The sequence below is a fragment of the Camelina sativa genome, chromosome 4 (genome assembly GCF_000633955.1).
Source record: "Camelina sativa cultivar DH55 chromosome 4, Cs, whole genome shotgun sequence".
NCBI classification, from domain to species: Eukaryota; Viridiplantae; Streptophyta; class Magnoliopsida; order Brassicales; family Brassicaceae; genus Camelina; species Camelina sativa.
In genome coordinates, this window is record NC_025688.1 from 22,644,850 (window position 1) to 22,662,566 (window position 17,717).

Sequence of the window (17,717 nt, forward strand, 5' to 3'; positions counted from 1 at the left end):
GTACTCTAACAAAAGCAAACAGAATTAAAAATTGAAAAACGAAGAAATAAAGCATGTAAGATTCGGGAATTTTACATGAAGGGTTGCAAATACATACACAAAACGAAACCCTAGTTTCAATATGTCTTATGTTTCATGAAAATAAAAATATATTAATATGAACGTTGAGAATTGGTTTTAATGAACAAATTGCGTTTCATTATAATTAATTTTCTTGACACACTAATTATAGCCCAGGTAGTTTTTTTTCTTTCAAAGGATGGAACCATGGTGAGTAGCCTAATCAGATATGAAACTTCGAAAAAAGGGTTGTCATTCGTTATACGTACTACATTAATTTAAAATCTCCAAAGGAAAAAAATCAAATATAGTCAATCACATGGTGTTATTATATATTTATCACGACCCTGTAACATTAAATGTTTTCGTTTAATTATGAAGGAAAATGATAAATAAATCATATAGATCGAATTTTAATCAACTAACCTTCTCTTTATGCCAATATTCTGAGGGGAAGAGGAGATCTGAATCTGTGAGGCTGATGACATGTTGTTACTATTATCGACTAGTAAACAGTTTCTTGGACTGTTAGTGGCATCAACGCTGATCATCCCCCACGGCGAAGTTGGGGCGTTGGAGACGGCTATGGCCGGTGAATTACACGTGGATGCATCTTGGATGATATTGCTTTGCGAGATCCGGATTCTTGGGAAGACACTGCATTGACTCGTAATTTGGTCATCCTCAAAACCCTTTGGCAAGACTGCAAAACTGTTGTTGCTCTCGTTATCTCCGGCACCGGATAAGAAACCGGAGTTGGCCGCGAGGTGGAGGAGAGGATCCGTCATGCTTACGAACGGGTCGCCAAAGGGATTTGTGAGACAGCTGGCAGAAGCAGCGGCGGTGGGGAACTCTACGTGGAGATCTGACGTTGGCGGGCGAGACATGCTGCTCGGAGTTGGACCTTCCGGTGGCCCTGGAGATGACACGTGTCCTGAACCAATTCCTCGTACGACGTCTGTTAGGTCTCCTTGGAAGTTGTCCATGTTTAGTAACTCAAAGACGCTGCACATAATATGTATGTATGATGCGTGTTTATGTATATATAGGTATTATATATACACAGAAAAATAATTAGAAATCCCAAAACCTAAAGCAAAAGTAATTAGGAAAAATGATTTGGAATCAGGTACATATATAAGTTCGATTATAATTCTCGATCGAGTTTTTGTGGATATATCGGAAAAGAGTGATGATCAGTGATGTTGAATTATTCTCTTGGGGAAAAAAGAAGATGATTTATGAAGAACAAAAAATGGTTGATGAAACGAGAAAGGGACGCTGACTTTTCAGAATGAGAATATCTTCGACAACTTTTTCATGTTAGAGAGAAAGAGGGGAGATCAGATTATGTAGTCTTTTATATATAAAATGAACTAATTCATGACATTGATTTAAGTATATAAATCTTAAGGAGGTGAAGTGATAATATTTTTAAAATGTATACAAAAATTTCAGGATCGAGACATATACGGCCAAGTCTTGTAGTACTTTTTTTGTAAACTATATTAGTAAAATATTATCATATAATGTGAAAGGGCATAATGAGATGCTGCACTTGAGAGAAAAAAACAAGTGACTGGGAAGTAAAGAGATCGGCAAATAGCCGCATTTCTCGGACTACGTTTCATTTCCATCCAATATGATCAGCCCACGTAAATATTCTGAAATACATTTTGCTGTTGTCCTGACTCCTGAGTACCAAAAAATTTGTTTGTCTGTATGTATTGTATTTGTTTATTCTTATAAAAATGAATGATATGGGACTTATATGAATTTTTATTTTATTTTTTCTTTCTCCAACCATCTATGATATAGAGACTGTGTTTTGTTTTGAAAAAAAAATATGATAGACTATGTTATGTGATCGTTTATAATTGATTTTATCTGCTAATTTATGGTCCAGTTATATACATAACAAAACAAGTTACATTCGTTACTGTTATATATTGAATTTTGTCCTTGTTCAAGTTAACGGTGGTTGACTTGTTATTTAGCAGGTCATTTCGTGATTTACACTAATAACAACAAAAGAAAGAGCATAAAGCAGTTTTAGTTCTTATAAAACTAAAAAAGGAGTTGCAATTTTAGTGACTATTATATGCCCTGCACCCTAACTAAATTCATTTTTTTAATCAAAATTTCAGAGGATGATGGGCTAATAACTAATCAAGAAGAAATCATTAGCTTGCATATAATTACACAGGGAAAGACGAAAGATATGACGAGGAATTCGTTTCCTGTCAGAATCGTATATGACAAAAGAATTCTTATAATAGCTTATTAGTACAATTTTAACAAGTCTTTATATATATATATATATATATATATATATATATATATATATATANAAAGAATTCTTATAATAACTTATAATTAGTACAATTTTAACAAGTGTTAATATATATAAAGAAATGATCTTGTTTTGTTTTGTTTGTGAATATAACAATTTTCCAAACTCGTCCTCTTCGCACTGTTTAGGCATATAACCAAACAATCTCATCAAACAAAATACATAGAATTGTTTTACATTATAAAAGACATTTGATGTAATGTAAGTGGCCAAGACTGGCAAAATAACGACTTCTTCGTAATATACGATCAAATATTCTATAATATATAATTAAACCAATTTCCAAATCTGAGTTGGTTTCTTTGGAAAAGAAAAACAATATTTCTCAGTTGGCTTATGGATGTAGATTGATTTAATATCGGTGCCAACTAATTATACGTTAGCAGTTATACTTATCTCATTCTAGATTTGCCATATTGTCGCCAACTATATATTTCTATACTACTTACTATTTTCATTGTTTAGATATTCTTTTTTGGACAAACACTTGTTTTTATTTTTTCAAAGAAAGCCAAGTAAGAGGTAGCAAAGGATTCAAAGATCCATTGTTTAGATACTATTTACACCAAATTTCTTGAAAATATATATCTATGTGTGGTGCCGACTAAATAAACTCAAGAATGAAAGTTGTATCATGGGTAATAAATTCCTCACATGGTATTAGCATGTGTTTTTATGCATGTTGGACTTTAATTAATTTGTATTTCTTTGTATATTTACAATCTCATTCACAATTATTATTGATATACCCGCACTATATAAAATATTGTAACTCACCTAGACACCTACTTGGTTTTTTTTTTTGTTAACTAGCTGGTTAACAACAAACATTTTTGTGTGTTGATTAAATTAAATACAAGAGTTTCGAAGTAGCTTATAGCTGCTAGAATATTATTGGTCAAATTAAAATAACCCATTTCTTAACGGCTTGAGATATAATATAAGTTAATCATTGTGCAAATAAATATTATATGTGCTAATCCCACACATTTAATATATAACTCCCTCTTGATCAAAACTTGTAAATGTGTAATGTATTAGTCTATTGTACTCGTTGTGTTCTTACCAAATTCAGATCTATATATCACAGTGATACTACCAAAATCCAATCATATGGTCTATATGTTGTTAAAAATAAATTATAACTTTTCCATCATTCTAATAAAAAGAATGATGAATGAAATGTTTCGTATGGTCTATTCTTTTCAGAAAAAATATATAAATCTTTCGCACTCGTTACTTTTTGTCACAGTATATATAACTACAGAGAACAATTGTAACATAAAATAACAACACCGGTCGTCATGTAAGATGCTTCATAGAAAATAATTTTTACCTGTTCCAAAGAGGAAATGAACCCCCACAAAACAATTAAAATTTTATTTCTTTATTAAAAAAAAACACAAACACTATCAAAATACCTAGTTTTGGAATGTAAAAAAAATGGTCGGCTTCATGACAGACACTTAGATCCACGTTCGTACATTACAACCTCATCACTACTATCTTTTATCCCATATTATTTCTCATTTTTGTTTTCCTTTTATTTTAGTTACATTATCAAATTTATGTATCGATTTAATTTGCTTATATTAAACAGTTACAAAATCGACCTATTAATATACATATACACACATATTCATGAATTACGACAGATTTCACTTTCGTTGGAACTTGGAAGTTTTGGAGTTGGATCAAGTTTATAAGTGTGGACTGAAAGTTGAAGCTGTCTTTAACTGCACAAGCTTGTTGTTAAAAAAAAAATCGCACAATATATACCACTGCTTCAATTGGTGATCCATTCCATTCGGATGAAATAATGATTCATACCCACAAAAAAACAAGATTAAAGATTTTTAAAGAAAAATTTTAGACATATTTTTCTATTTGCAATTGGTTCCTTTATATATAGTCTCTGTGTTTTAATTTTTCTGTTAAACATTTTGAACAAAATGGAAGTTAAATATATCTTTGTTCAACGTTAAAAAATATACGTGTAGACTGTAGTTCTCACTTCCCGGCCTATCGTTTCTTTAGATATTTTATCAAATGAGATAAAGAAAAGAAAAAGAAAAAAACAAGCACGACCCATATGATATGAAGCAGGCCTCGTCTCTAATGGCACACAGATTCATTTTTATATGAAACGACATGGACTTATACATTGTTTATATCACAATAATTAGACCAGACGGTGCAAAAGGGCAAAATAAGTCATGCCTCCCTCGTTCTACGGTGACGCATGTTGATGAACGGATTCAATAATGATAATAGTAATAATATCTATTATCCAATACCAATACAAGTTTTTTTTCAAAGAAAGATAAACATATATTTTGATTGGTAACCACGAAACATGTGTTTTAGAATAGAAACGTATGTTTAGATACAATCAATATTTTAAACAAGCACTTGAAACATATGTATATATGGCACCGGCCGGATTGGCAGAAAACGTCATGAGCAGGTCTTTGGATTAGGGATTTCAAATCGCAAACTAGTATTGTATTATAAAAGTTGACAAAAACATAAAACAATAATTAATCACGATAATTTTGCATGATAGTAAGAACCAAACGGAAGGTGCTTATTCCACCAAGTAGATAGATTTTACATTTAAAAGGTGCATGTAAGTAACTAATTAAGTAAGTTATGTCTATGACGACCGTAACACATTTTCTCTATGACTATTCTAGTACAGCTAAAAACCATTACATTGAGAATTGCAAGATGGTCACCAGTACAAATTGATTCAACATTAGATAATTGACTAATGTTATTGGGTTGTGTAGCACGTGTACGTACTACTTTGCACATGTAAAATGGATGTTGACTTTACGTAAACTCGTACCATTCTCTTTAAGTGCTCCCCAAGTTCATAGAAAAAACAATAGTCATCCTCTTATAATCATAACATTGATTATTTTAATTTGAATTGTTGATTATTTTAATTTGAATTACGTATCTGACTGGGTGTAGCAAACAGATCATAGCTCGTAACGCAAAAATATAAGCCCATAAATTAAAGAACTTGTACTTCGTTATTTTACCGCATGAGGCCCAAATCAGGTCCAGGGTGTCGATTGTACAATTTAAAAGAACAGGGGCTCTTATGCATATAATTTGTTGCTTAAAGGAGTTAAATGTTAGGCTCGAATCTGTGAGACCTTCAGGAAGAGGAAGCAATGGCAGCCATGGGAGCAGGAGGACCAGACCACCTCTTCAACCTAAGAAACAATTTCTATTTAGGAGCTTATCAAACAGCGATTAACAACAGCGAGATCCCTAACCTCTCTCCGGAAGATGCCGTCGAACGGGATTGCTTCGTCTTCCGCTCATACATCGCTCTCGGTAGCTATCAGGTTTCTCCATTGATTCACCTCCTCGATAATAATGTCTTCTTCTTCTTAAGATTCGATTTCGTTTTGTTTGAATCTGTTATTTGAAATTTTTGTTGCTGTAAAAAAGCTTGTCATCAGTGAGATCGATGAATCAGCCGCTACTCCACTACAAGCAGTCAAACTCCTCGCTATGTATCTATCGAGTCCTCAAAATAAGGTAACTCAGCTTTTGATTTGTACATGTTATTTCTAGTAGAAATTAGTGTCAAAGAGATTCGAATCCTGATATGGAACGGTTGTTGTTCTTGTTGGTTTAGGAATCAACAGTTTCGAGATTGAGAGAATGGTTAGCAGATTCAACAATAGGAAACAATGATACATTAAGGTTGATTGCTGGTATTATATTCATTCATGAGGAAGATTAGCTTTGAAGCATATACTCATGCTGGAGGAACTATGGATTTGTAAGATTTTTTTTTCGAAATTCTTTGGTGGATTGTGATTATATTCTGGTCTGGTGAGAGTGGTTGTTATGTTTACACGTGCTCTTTGATTGTTTGTTTGTTTGTTGCTGCTTTCGTTTCTAGGTATGCCTTGAATGTTCAGATATTTATTAAGATGCATAGATCAGAGTATGCTGAGAAGCAGCTTAGAGTGATGCAACATATTGATGAAGACCACTGTCTCACTCAACTTGCTAGTGCGTGGTTGAACCTGGCACTGGTATAATGCTGGATTTTGATCATTGTGTTTTTCATAAAAAGCCTGTTTTTTTCCTTCTTATACTTGGACGATTTATGATTTCAGGGGGTTCGAAGATACAGGAAGCTTATCTCATTTTCGAGGCTTTCTCTGAGAAGTACCCGATGACATGCTTGATCTTGAATGGCAAAGCGGTTTGCTGTATGCAAATGGATAACTTTGATGAAGCTGAAACGCTACTGCTTGAAGCACTAAACAAGGTAACTATAATCAGACTTGCACACCTTCTTCACTGCACTTATATCTTGGCTTTTCTGTGTGTTGCCAAGTGTTTATACGAGTTGTGGTGATTGCACGATGCTAAAGACCCAGAAACTCTTGCAAACCTTGTTGTCTGCAGTCTTCATGTCGGAAAATCATCTTCACGCTAATTAAGGTAAATTTTCATCATCAGCTCGAGTATAAGGCTTCTTTTAGAACTCGCTAAAATTTATTTGAGAGTAATGGTATCCTTGATTCTTTCAAGAATATTGGTTAAGTCGCATTAGTTGAGTTCATTTGTATTCCCAAACCTTTTTGCAGCCAGCTGAAACTTTCACACCCCGAACACGTGTATCATCAGCCGAAGACAACTTCGAGAGAGCTGTTCTATCAGTTGCCTGAAGACTCTTCCATGGTTGAAGCTAAAAGAGTTGTGCAGGATCGGTTTGCTGTACCGCATTCTCTATTAGAGTATTAACCAAACAACCATACTGTCTATTCTTTTCATGATTTATTAACCAGATTTTGCCAGTGGATATGTTACAGTTACCATCTCATTACGTCTAATATAAAAATTCCACTTCTCGCACTGTCAATTTTGTTTGTCATTTACTTTCGAAGTTAACTGATCCAGATGTGTAACTTACCAAACCAAAGCCTTGAGGGGATCCACGTCCACGGCCAGTCTCACCATCTGAGGAATCGATGATTTGAATCCAAACTAAATATACCAAAACAACACAAAAGCTTCTCACTTGGCAAGAAAACTTAAAATTTGCAACTACTGATTTTCACTTCTTCACCAAGAACCAAGATTTTGAAAAATCTCAATCACAATAAAATATGTGATTGATATAGATTTTATTTGATTAATCAATAATCTCATATATAATCTCTATATATGGTTATGAATACTAAATAGCTGAATAATAAACTAGTACTCATAATCTTCTACTACTTTTACTACCATCTAGAGTCAAGACTCTAATAATCTCTATAGCTATCATCTACTAGGTGAAGGAGTCCTTGAAGAGTAAATTATCACAAGAAAATGCAGAAAGGTCAGTATGCAGAAACCAAGGGGGACGATGCATAGCCATTGCGATGAAGCTTCTGCCATCTCCATGCCGTCTCCAAACTCTCATGAAGATTTGTATGCTTGGCTGTCCAATTCAGCTCTTCTCTGATCTTGCTTGGATCGCTGTAAACCTCTGCGTAATCCCCTGCCCGTCTTTCCAAGTAATCGACTTTTATATCAACCCCTGTCGCCTTTTTACACGCTTCCACAAACTCCTTCACTGAGCTACCTGCTTGCACAACAATAACATCACATTTGTCTATAAATTTATTCATTCACTTCCCAAATTTTTTTGCCTACAATCTGACTTTTTATACCTTTCCCAGTACCAACATTAAAGATCCCAACTTTGCGGGGTTTGGCCTTTTCAAGAGCTTTTACATGGGCATCAACCAAGTCCGTGACATCGATGTAATCACGAACGCAAGTCCCATCCACAGTCTTGTAGTCTGTTCCTTTAATCTGCAGATAAAAAACCAAATTAAACTTCAACAAAGATCTTTTGTAATGATGACACATAGCAAAGAGTGCGATAATTACCTGCAGCCCGGGAATGATGCCTCGTGCAGCATCAAAGCAAGCACCAGAGATACGCCCATGCTCTCTGAGTTCAGGTCTTGGAGCTTCACCCAGTCTTCCTTCAGGATCAGACCCAATCACATTGAAATATCTGAAAAAAAACTCAAACTTCAGGGGAAGAGAAAACAGCACACAGAGCCCTAAACACACACAAATTAACTAACAAACCTCAGGATCATAACGGCCATATTGGAATCTTTGGAAAAATCCAAGATGATATCTTCTGCCATCTTCTTAGCCTTTCCATAAGGATTGATTGGGACCTGAGGAGTTTCCTCTGTTATTGGCATCTTCTCAGGCTCTCCATACGTAGCACATGTGCTTGAATATATCAAAGTCTTCACACCGTGAGCAGCCATCGTCTCTAAAACTACCAACGTGTTTGATGTGATATTGTGATAATACCTGCAAATGACATAACATCAAGCTACCATATACATATATGATTCAGAACAAGTTTGACAGTAAAGGTAAAATCTTTTTTGAGAAGGATCAAGCTAGCTACTCACTTGAGAGGAAACTCTGTGCTTTCTCCAACATAAGCAACAGCGGCGAAATGCATCACAGCGTCAAATGCGTTTTCAGAAAATATTTTGTTAACCTGAAAACATTTCTTCCTTAGAAAACACACAAAAAAGAGTTTGCCAGTTGTTTTATTAGGGGTCTTATATGTAGAACTACAATGAATGATCATACCGCATTTGCATCTCCAAGATCAGCATAAATGAACTGAAGCCTTCCAGGTTCTGGAAACAGTTGTTGCAAAATCTTGACAGCAGCGAGGTTCCCTCGAGATAGGTTGTCCTACCAAAACATAAAAAAAAATTTACTTTTTAACTTGGATACAAAACGAGAAGCATGAAGCTATGTAATGTAAGGCAATGAAGATGCATGTGTACCACGATGGTGACTCGGTATGAATCTTTTAGAAGGCGTAAAGCTGCATGTGACCCGATATATCCTGCACCACCAGTGACTAGAACATGGATAACTCCTGGTTCATGTTGAGAGAACTGAAAGATGAAGAAAACATCATAACAACCACTCAAAACTTTATTACTTCAAAAATGAGAAAGTGTATATCAATAACATTATAGGTAGTAATGTACCACGCTTGGGGTGTTGAAGGTTGGAGATTGCTTGAGCAAGAGAATGCACATTGCTGTAAGTGTCATGGCCATCAGAATCTTCCCCATGTAATTGTTGTTCTTTTTTGGGTCTGCAAAATCCAATCCTACACTCCAAACATCACCAACACGTGTGAGTTTTGAATCCAAATTAGAAGCACAAAAAAAGAAGAAGCTTTTGACTTTGGACTGAAGCTAACAAGCTCCAAAAAACCTGGAACCTCTCTATCAACTTACCAACCACTGATGTCAACTACTTATAGACAAGAAGGCCAAAAAAGATGTGAAAAATCAGAGTTCTATTTTAGATGTGTACCTTCAAAAGACATAGATCTGTTTTGCCTCCCGATTCTTGGTCTGCCAAGATTCAGCATTTTGATTCTTAAAGTACACAGCCTAGTGTTCAGTTTCAGCTGCAAGATATTAAACAACTCCAATGCTTTAAAAACTCACATCTACAAAAACCTCGGTATTCTGCTAAATTCTTTGTCTTTTAAAAACTTTGGGAATAATTATATATATATATATATAAGAAAAAACTACTATTACTACATTACATATGCATATAATCACACCGACACATAATTTCACAAAAAAAAAGCCCAACATTGTAGCCTGAAGATAAGGAAACACAGAAGAAAGCTCTAGTAAGCAAAAAATGTTGTAGAGACTGGATTTGAACAATAAGCAGAAACAGAAGAACAAGAAAGCTTAAAGGGTTACTTACAACAAAAACGACATTAATATCAAATTCAGAGCGAGAGAGAGAGAGAGACGAACCTGACAGAGGAGTTATAAAGACTCAAAATTTTCTCGTGGGTTGATCTTCAATGGTGAGAACTAAGAAAGATTCGATCTCAAATTCTAAGCAGAGACGGAGAGGAAAAACGTATAAATAAGGAAAGCAAATAGAGCGGTCTTGACGGTGAAAGACTGAGAGAGAGAGAGAGAGAGAGAGAGAGAGAGAGAGAGAGAGAGAGAGAGAGAGAGAGAGCGAAGAGCTATAAAGTTTGTAAGTAAATGACAACTTTATTAAATGAGGTGTTGTTTTGTTTATATAAAAAGAAGCAGCGAATGAGATTGCAACAGACAATATAAGGGGACGCGGTGATTTGAACGAGGGAGCCCCAGCATCTGTGCGTCCTCGACGAACTCTCTGCTGACATGTCGGTAAAAAGACTCTACGTGTCTTTCACTTCATGGCCAAAACTTTACGACCTCTTGACCACAAAACACCATTATTATGTACAAATTTATCGAAATTGTTACTATAATGATATGAAAAAACAAATATATGTAGGTGGTTGTTAGTATCGTTGCATGTGAAGTACTTTTATTCAATAAGTTATAAAATATTTGAAGTGATTGTCGTATAAAATGAGAAATTATGTTTAGTCAGAACTTTTGAAACATTTTCCAAAACTGAGTGTTATAGACTTATTATAGTTATACTAATTTGTATTTTATATTGTAAGCATAATTATTAATGATTCTAGGTGAATTGCATGACAAAATTAGAAAATCCAAAGTCAAAAGGATATCAATATAGTTTTATTTCTCAGTTAATATTTATCTTAATATATATATATATATATATATACAACAAACTTGATTACTGTTTTTTGTTTAATATAAAAAACGGAACTTTTAATATGGAAAAATAATTGACTAGACTAAACCATGTTGACTTCATTGCATTTAGACAAGTTTGCAGCTACATCTTGAACAAGCAAAGCAACCGACAGTACCCATGCACATTGACTTGTTAGATCTCGAGACCATATATTCCTCCCTTATATATTTCGATTCTTTATACATTTTATTAATTTATAGTGATATTAATTTATTATAAATTAATAATTATTATTTTATAGTATAAATGAATAATTATTAAATTATAGATATAATTTTAATAGTTTAACTTTTAAAAATTATGAATTGAGACAATTTTAACATTTCAGATATTCAAAATTTTATGGTTTTGGAATTGAATTTGTAATATTTAGATACAATAGACAAATTCACTTATACACATGACATACAAAAAAATTAAATTTATGAATAATAATATAGATTGTTATATTTTAATAGTCAACCAAACTATCGAAATGTAAATTACGGATATCTAGAAAAGAAACTTTTAAAAAAATATAGCTATCTTTATGACATGTTACAAAATATTTTATATCATTATAGTTTGAAAATACAGCATAAAAATTATTTTATAGATATGAGCTTTAGGAGAAACATACATTATTATATCAGTACACATATATATATATATATATTTGTGTAAATTTACATGATTATTAATTTATGATATTATTGGGACCATATTTTACATGGGAATTTCAAAAAAAATTATTATCTTATTATCTTATCGAATTTTGTTATTTTTTACACTGGTCCGACTTGGGACTGACAAAATTTATTAATTTATAGTGTTTATTAATTTATAGAGTATTAATTTATAGAGGTTTTACTGTACATTCAATTCATTTATTAAACTAATTTCATATTAAAAAAAAAATTGAATTATACTAGCAAGTTGAAAAAGACCATATTTATTAAAAATGAAGTGAAGTGAACAACCATATTTGTGTTCTATTAAAAATGTGATACTAAAAAAAGTAAAATAAAAATGTGTTAAAAAAAATTATTTTTTTATGAAACAGCAAATTTAAACTTAAACCTTAAAAACTCTTCAGGTCTGTTATGGAGCAGGCCTAACGGGCCTGGGCCTTTCAAAACATCTCTGCCTTTCTTTTGGGCTCAAAATGAAAATGGATAGAAATTTGGAAATTGAAAAGTACACGTACCAATCTGTAAAAATAATAAAAGTAGTTGCAACAAAACGAAAATATCTAAAACATCCTATTAGATGGTTTTTGGGTGTCTCTCTGGTTCGCCAGTAAAATTATGACCGCAGACTTGAAAAAAAAAAAAAAAATGGCGGCATCATCATCTCATCTCTTCTTCGCATTCCCTTCCTCGCGTCTCCATACACCTTCTCCAGCTGCACCAAACCGGAACCGAGTTCGTGTTCTTGCTAAATCATGCCCGGAGAATCAGACCTTCGATTCGGACAATTCAGATTCTTCCTCGGAGACTTCCAACAAAACCCAGGTTAATTGATCTAACTTGCCCTTACTTTGTGCAATATCCCGAGTTAGGGTTAAGGAGATTTGAATGTTCAGTTCACTAATTTGTATCAGCTGCAAAAATAAAAAATCAATTGATCGTTTCGACTCTGTTATGGTTTTAATTTGGTGACTGACTGACTACTAACTTACTTTATAGACAGCTACTTGATTTGTCACATTCTCTAGTTACTATTGTCCTAAGAGAAGAAAATTCAAGTCTTGGTCTTTAGTTCTGCTACAAATGTGTGTCTTTGTTACTGTTCACTGTAAATTTGGAGCTGAGCTAGTTTTTAGTTGTGTTTGGAAGTGCTTCCATTAGCTCTTAGTCTTAATTTCTGGTATTGAATTTAAAAAAGTGAAGTGGAGACTTGAATTGGCTTTGTGTTCTTGGCTGCAGCAGGGGGATCAGAAATCGGTGTCACGGAGACAGTGGATGACGGCATGTGTGTGCGGATCCGCAGCTTTAATTAGCAATGCTTATACCTTTGTCTCTGTGGAAAACGCAGCCGCTTTAGACAAGAAACCAGGAGGTTCTTGCCGAAACTGTCAGGGCAGTGGTGCTGTTCTTTGTGAGTCTCACTCTTCTTTGTGTTTGTTTTCATGTTGTATTGATATAAGACCACAAGATCAAAGTGAAACTAAACATATTGAGCACCTTGCTGTGTTAGAGGTCACAATGATTCTGTGTTTCCATGAGCTTAGTACTGATGTCATGCTCATATGGTTATAACTGTATTTTCTTATGATATTAGGTGATATGTGTGGTGGTACAGGAAAATGGAAAGCTCTCAACCGGAAACGTGCCAAAGATGTATATGAGTTTACGGAATGTCCAAATTGTTACGGTTTGTGTCTCTTTCCTACTATATTTCTTTAGTTTGGTGACGCTTGGGACATTGGATTTCCCTGATTAACTGGTGGCTCCTATTGCAAATCAGGTCGGGGTAAGCTTGTTTGCCCGGTCTGTTTGGGTACAGGTTTACCAAACAACAAAGGTCTTCTTAGAAGGCCTGGTGCTCGCGAGCTACTCCAAAAGATGTACAACGGTCGGCTCCTTCCTGATTCATGAGCAGGTAGGTATAGGTCCATTTTATTATACTTTCACATGGAGATTATTGGTCTGCCTACGGATGAAAAGCTTGGTGAGGATATACTATACTAGCATAAACCACTATAGTTTTTCCTGTTTCTGATCCTTTCCATCTCTTGGACTTCGCACAGATTGTGTGACTGCAAATCTTGCTTTTAAGCACAGAGTCAATAGACATGATTACAGCAGCGGAAAAAAAACTTACACATTGAGGAAGCATGGAAAGTATAGAAGAATTTGAACAATTCAACATGTTTTTGTAATGTTGCTAGGTTTATGTTGTAAATTCGATAATCCTTAAACTTTCCTTCTCCCGCAGACCCTGATCACCAACATGAACCATAAACGAGTCCCTGAGCAAATCCTTAGGTATGAGCCGAAGAAAAATGTGAGTGTTAAGTGTATATGCATGATAAGGTCTCATGGCCTTACTAGTTACTACTTCTTCCGTCCTTTTTAGCCTCATGGCCCTCATCAATATTATATAATACGCACACTTAATTATGGATTTAGGCATATAAATTCGCACTCATTTGTACTTAATATTTATGGACCTCTAAATCTTCACATCTACTCCATCACAAAACAATGCCTTGGACACTCATCAGATTTTCTAGAACCATATCTGTTCCTTACATACCCATCATTTCATATTCAAAAACAATAAGTCTAGTTGGACTTAACAAGAAACAAACCAATGTTTAGAAAGAAAAACAAAAAAAATCAATTTCGCTAAGGTTCGGTAAGCATACAATGATACAATCATACAAATGTACAAAACAATAAATAGGATAGTGAAATGTGAATGTTAAGAATATGTTAAAATGTAAAAAATACAGCTGGTTTCGATATAATTAGACTAATTCAATGAGCTCTAACCAAGCTGCATGAGAGACACATGTTCATGTGCATGCCTCTATATTTATTATTAGTCAATTTTCATGTTTCTCCTTCTGTTTTCAACCAACTTTCATGTCAAACGTACTGTTATTTTTATTGGAAAAGTATGCATGCAACAGCCAACATGCGATACACATGCATTTGTAATTGTTAAATCAGTCCACTGATTTTCGAATTCAGTACATTCGATGTTTTATAAATATTGGCACCATTAAATTGCGTTTTGTACGTAGGTAAAATATTTTTAAAACAATTTAAAATTTCGTTAACTTGTGTGAAAAAAAAAAATACCAATGAAAAAATCTATACGCCTATATATACTCCTCACACTAAACCTCAGCTAGCTATTGCAACAGACAGAAGCAGATTAAAAAAAACAAAAACACTAAAATGGCTTCTTCAGTCATCACTATAGCCCTAACCCTAATCATGATCTTCAACCTCACGCCAAAAGCAACCGTTGCTCGTCGTCTCAGCGATCAGAAGCCGAGTGATGAAATGGTAGCCACCACCACCGACGAAGCGAACAACCTGCCGTTTCCACCAGGCTTGCCATTCAGCGGCGTTCCTCCGTTACCGTCACTTTTTCCGCCGTTTGTGCCTTCTCCATTCCCTGGAAACATCCCACGTTTACCGTTTCCGTTTCCGATGCCGTCATCACCTCCGGCGCCATCTATACCTGGCTTCCCTGGCTTTAGTTTTCCTCCCCTGCCGTTCCTCACGCCTCCACCTTCGTGAACGTATAGGTTAATTAACGCCGTTGTTATAATAAATAACTATCTCGTTTGAAATAAACTCATGGTAATATCGAAAAGGATCATGTGTACTCGATGATAGTAGTATAAAATATAAGTATTTTTATGAAAAATTAGTTAAGATATAGAGTATGTGTCGTGTCTGTATCACAATGTTGATCTAATTAATGAATAAAGACTTCGGTTTGATCAGTTTTAGCCCTGAATTAAGATCTTGGTTTAAATCGGAGATTTGGTTTGTCCGGTTACCTTTTACAGTTGAACCAGACAAAACCGAATTGGTACGGCCGGTCGCTACTTAGACGTTGAACAACAACAAAAGTTACAATATTGCAGTCAGAGACTCATATGAGCGAGAGAATATAAATATATAATGCATCGATTCGATGAAAAAAAAGCCTTTTTAAGGCACGGAAAAATTGGTGAGTTCTCTATCTACCATTGTCTCTCTGATAAGATCCAAGATGGATCAAATATTCAAAGGACAGAAATGGTAAAAGAAGAGACAAAAAGCTTGAGATGAGAAGATAATTTTAGAGAAAAAGAAACATTTCACTGTTGTGATCATAATCGATAACCTTCCCAGGTGGAAGAAACGATAGTTAAAATACAACTCAATCCTAAATAGTCTTTAAAACTAGAAATTAGGTCCATAAACGGTAAAGGCCAACTTGAGCCCATTATTCAATATCTTAAAAACATAATAAGTTCATAACACTCTCTCTTCTTCCTGACGAATATATTCTTCAAGTTCGGTTCAAGTCGAACTCAAAAGGTCTTCCTTTGATGGATCATGGATGCCAGTGCCATCGCACATTCATTCGTTTCCAACGAATCCTTCTCATTCTTATGGTTCCAATACTCCTCTAGGCGATGGTTCGGGTCAAGAGCCTCAGTGGCCTGGAGAGGTGAAGATGATAAACTTGTGTTAGAGAGACCATGTATCAAACAAAAGACGCTACAAGTCGATTCGATTAGTTACAAATTTACCTGAATTACAAACTTAGAGCGGAAACCGAACATTAGTAGCCCGTCGATGTTTTCCAATGTTTGAACATTTTGTCCTTGGCTGCTGCGTTCTGTTCTCTCTTTGTTAACCCTCTTCAACACCATTTCCCAGCATTTCTGAGCTGAGAGATTACAGAAGGTCTCTTCTTGAGATCCTTCCAAAGTAACCTGAAACGTTATTAACCAACAACAATATAATGTAACGCAAATTCCAAGCCTAGCGAACACAAACCAATAAGAATGAAGGGTTTAAGCCTTTACCCTGAATAGTGGACCATTAGATCCTGCATCTTCAATCTCAGACATGTAATAGCTTGTTCTCATTGGATCTTGCACGTTATAGAACTTTACCCGACTCTTAAACCCTGTACAAAATAAAGCACCACAAACTTAAGCTCTTTCGACTCATGCATGTGCATTATTATAAATGGTTTAGGGAGATGTGCATGCACCTTTTGGGAATATAGCATGCTTGCTACACCAAAGATTTCCTATAACCAAGGACCCGAGATCTATAGGCTGGACAGAGGGAGGAAGGTTCATCATGGAGGCATCATCACTGGTCTCTGAAGAAGCATTCAACTCCTCATCCAATTGCAAGTCAAGATTCAGATCAAAATCACGAATTCTATGTGGTTCTTCCTCAACGGTAACCGGACTAGATTCTTCCTTCTGAGAGCTCTCTGAAGAAGAAGCATCGAACTGAAACTCAAGATTGAGATCAAAATCACGTCTGATCTCTGGTTCTTCCTCAACGATAACTGGACCAGATTCTTCGATGAACTTAGAAGGCAATGTTATAATATCATATACTTCCAATGCTCTGGCCAATAAGCTTAACTCATCTACGGTGTAACGATAAAGGATGAAACGATCACGCTTTTCACATGAGCAAAGATCGTTCGCGTGTTTCGTGCAAGTGTATTCTCCTAGAGAGCACTTGGTGCAGCCGGAAGCAGTGAGATGCAAGTCACTTAAGCAAAAGACGCATTCCTTTTCACAGTCCAAATCAAACTCCTTCTTCATTTTTTGAAAGCTGAAACCATTTCCAAGAGCCTCAATTCTTCCTTCTTCTATACGCAACCGAGCCTCATCAATTGCCCTAGTAAGTTCACCGTTCTTCCCACAGAACCTCTTCCATCTTAAATACATTGTGTTTGCTTTACTAAGAGGTGTGATTTCACAAAGGAACTTAAAAGCTTCATAACCTGCTCCGAGGAGAAGCTTGTCATGGGATAGAGAAGTTTTCCTGGTCTCTTGGCTATAAAGTTCGATAGCATTCTGTCCGTAAGGCAACCAGTCAAGCGTAGCCAAATTCAC

At 35.0% G+C, this 17,717-nt stretch overlaps 5 protein-coding genes and 1 pseudogene across 6 annotated transcripts in view; 3 read left to right on the top strand and 3 right to left on the bottom strand.

Annotated features, from left to right (window-relative positions):
* LOC104781882 (probable WRKY transcription factor 35) overlaps positions 1–1,401 on the bottom strand; it is a 3,444-nt gene extending 2,043 nt beyond the window's left edge. The window contains exon 1 of the mRNA XM_010506666.1: positions 487–1,401. Within this exon, the coding sequence (XP_010504968.1) occupies positions 487–1,073 (587 nt within the window). The 5' untranslated portion in view covers positions 1,074–1,401. The remainder of the gene's footprint in view (positions 1–486) is intronic.
* On the top strand, positions 5,511–7,313 carry LOC104781883 (annotated as a pseudogene).
* Positions 7,533–10,488, bottom strand: LOC104781884 (putative UDP-arabinose 4-epimerase 2). Of its 2 annotated transcripts, XM_010506667.2 has the most exons (10): positions 10,282–10,488; positions 9,818–9,914; positions 9,484–9,608; positions 9,274–9,387; positions 9,071–9,178; positions 8,884–8,975; positions 8,543–8,779; positions 8,336–8,465; positions 8,113–8,257; positions 7,533–8,024 (listed from the first exon to the last, which is right to left on the bottom strand). In XM_010506667.2, the coding sequence occupies exons 2-10, from the start codon at positions 9,873–9,875 to the stop codon at positions 7,780–7,782; spliced, it is 1,254 nt and encodes a 417-aa protein (XP_010504969.1). In that variant the 5' UTR covers positions 9,876–9,914; positions 10,282–10,488; the 3' UTR covers positions 7,533–7,779. The 2 variants fall into 2 exon arrangements, with proteins under 2 accessions (XP_010504969.1, XP_010504971.1); XM_010506669.2 differs by lacking the exons at positions 9,071–9,178; positions 9,274–9,387; positions 9,484–9,608; positions 9,818–9,914; positions 10,282–10,488 and having other exon boundaries at positions 8,543–8,801; positions 8,884–8,961.
* On the top strand, positions 12,414–14,230 carry LOC104781885 (protein EMBRYO SAC DEVELOPMENT ARREST 3, chloroplastic). Its single transcript, XM_010506670.2, has 5 exons — positions 12,414–12,627; positions 13,042–13,213; positions 13,397–13,489; positions 13,583–13,717; positions 13,866–14,230. The coding sequence occupies exons 1-4, from the start codon at positions 12,421–12,423 to the stop codon at positions 13,711–13,713; spliced, it is 603 nt and encodes a 200-aa protein (XP_010504972.2). The 5' UTR covers positions 12,414–12,420; the 3' UTR covers positions 13,714–13,717; positions 13,866–14,230.
* Positions 14,968–15,581, top strand: LOC104781886 (P30 adhesin-like). Its single transcript, XM_010506671.2, has one exon. It carries the CDS (start codon positions 15,025–15,027, stop codon positions 15,370–15,372), a length of 348 nt encoding a protein of 115 aa, XP_010504973.1. The 5' UTR covers positions 14,968–15,024; the 3' UTR covers positions 15,373–15,581.
* LOC104784182 (lysine-specific demethylase JMJ15-like) overlaps positions 15,960–17,717 on the bottom strand; it is a 7,513-nt gene continuing 5,755 nt past the window's right edge. The window contains exons 9-12 of the mRNA XM_019244202.1: positions 16,850–17,711; positions 16,659–16,762; positions 16,380–16,565; positions 15,960–16,289 (exon numbers count right to left, since the gene is read on the bottom strand). Of these exons, the coding sequence (XP_019099747.1) occupies positions 16,158–16,289; positions 16,380–16,565; positions 16,659–16,762; positions 16,850–17,711 (1,284 nt within the window). The 3' untranslated portion in view covers positions 15,960–16,157. The remainder of the gene's footprint in view (positions 16,290–16,379; positions 16,566–16,658; positions 16,763–16,849; positions 17,712–17,717) is intronic.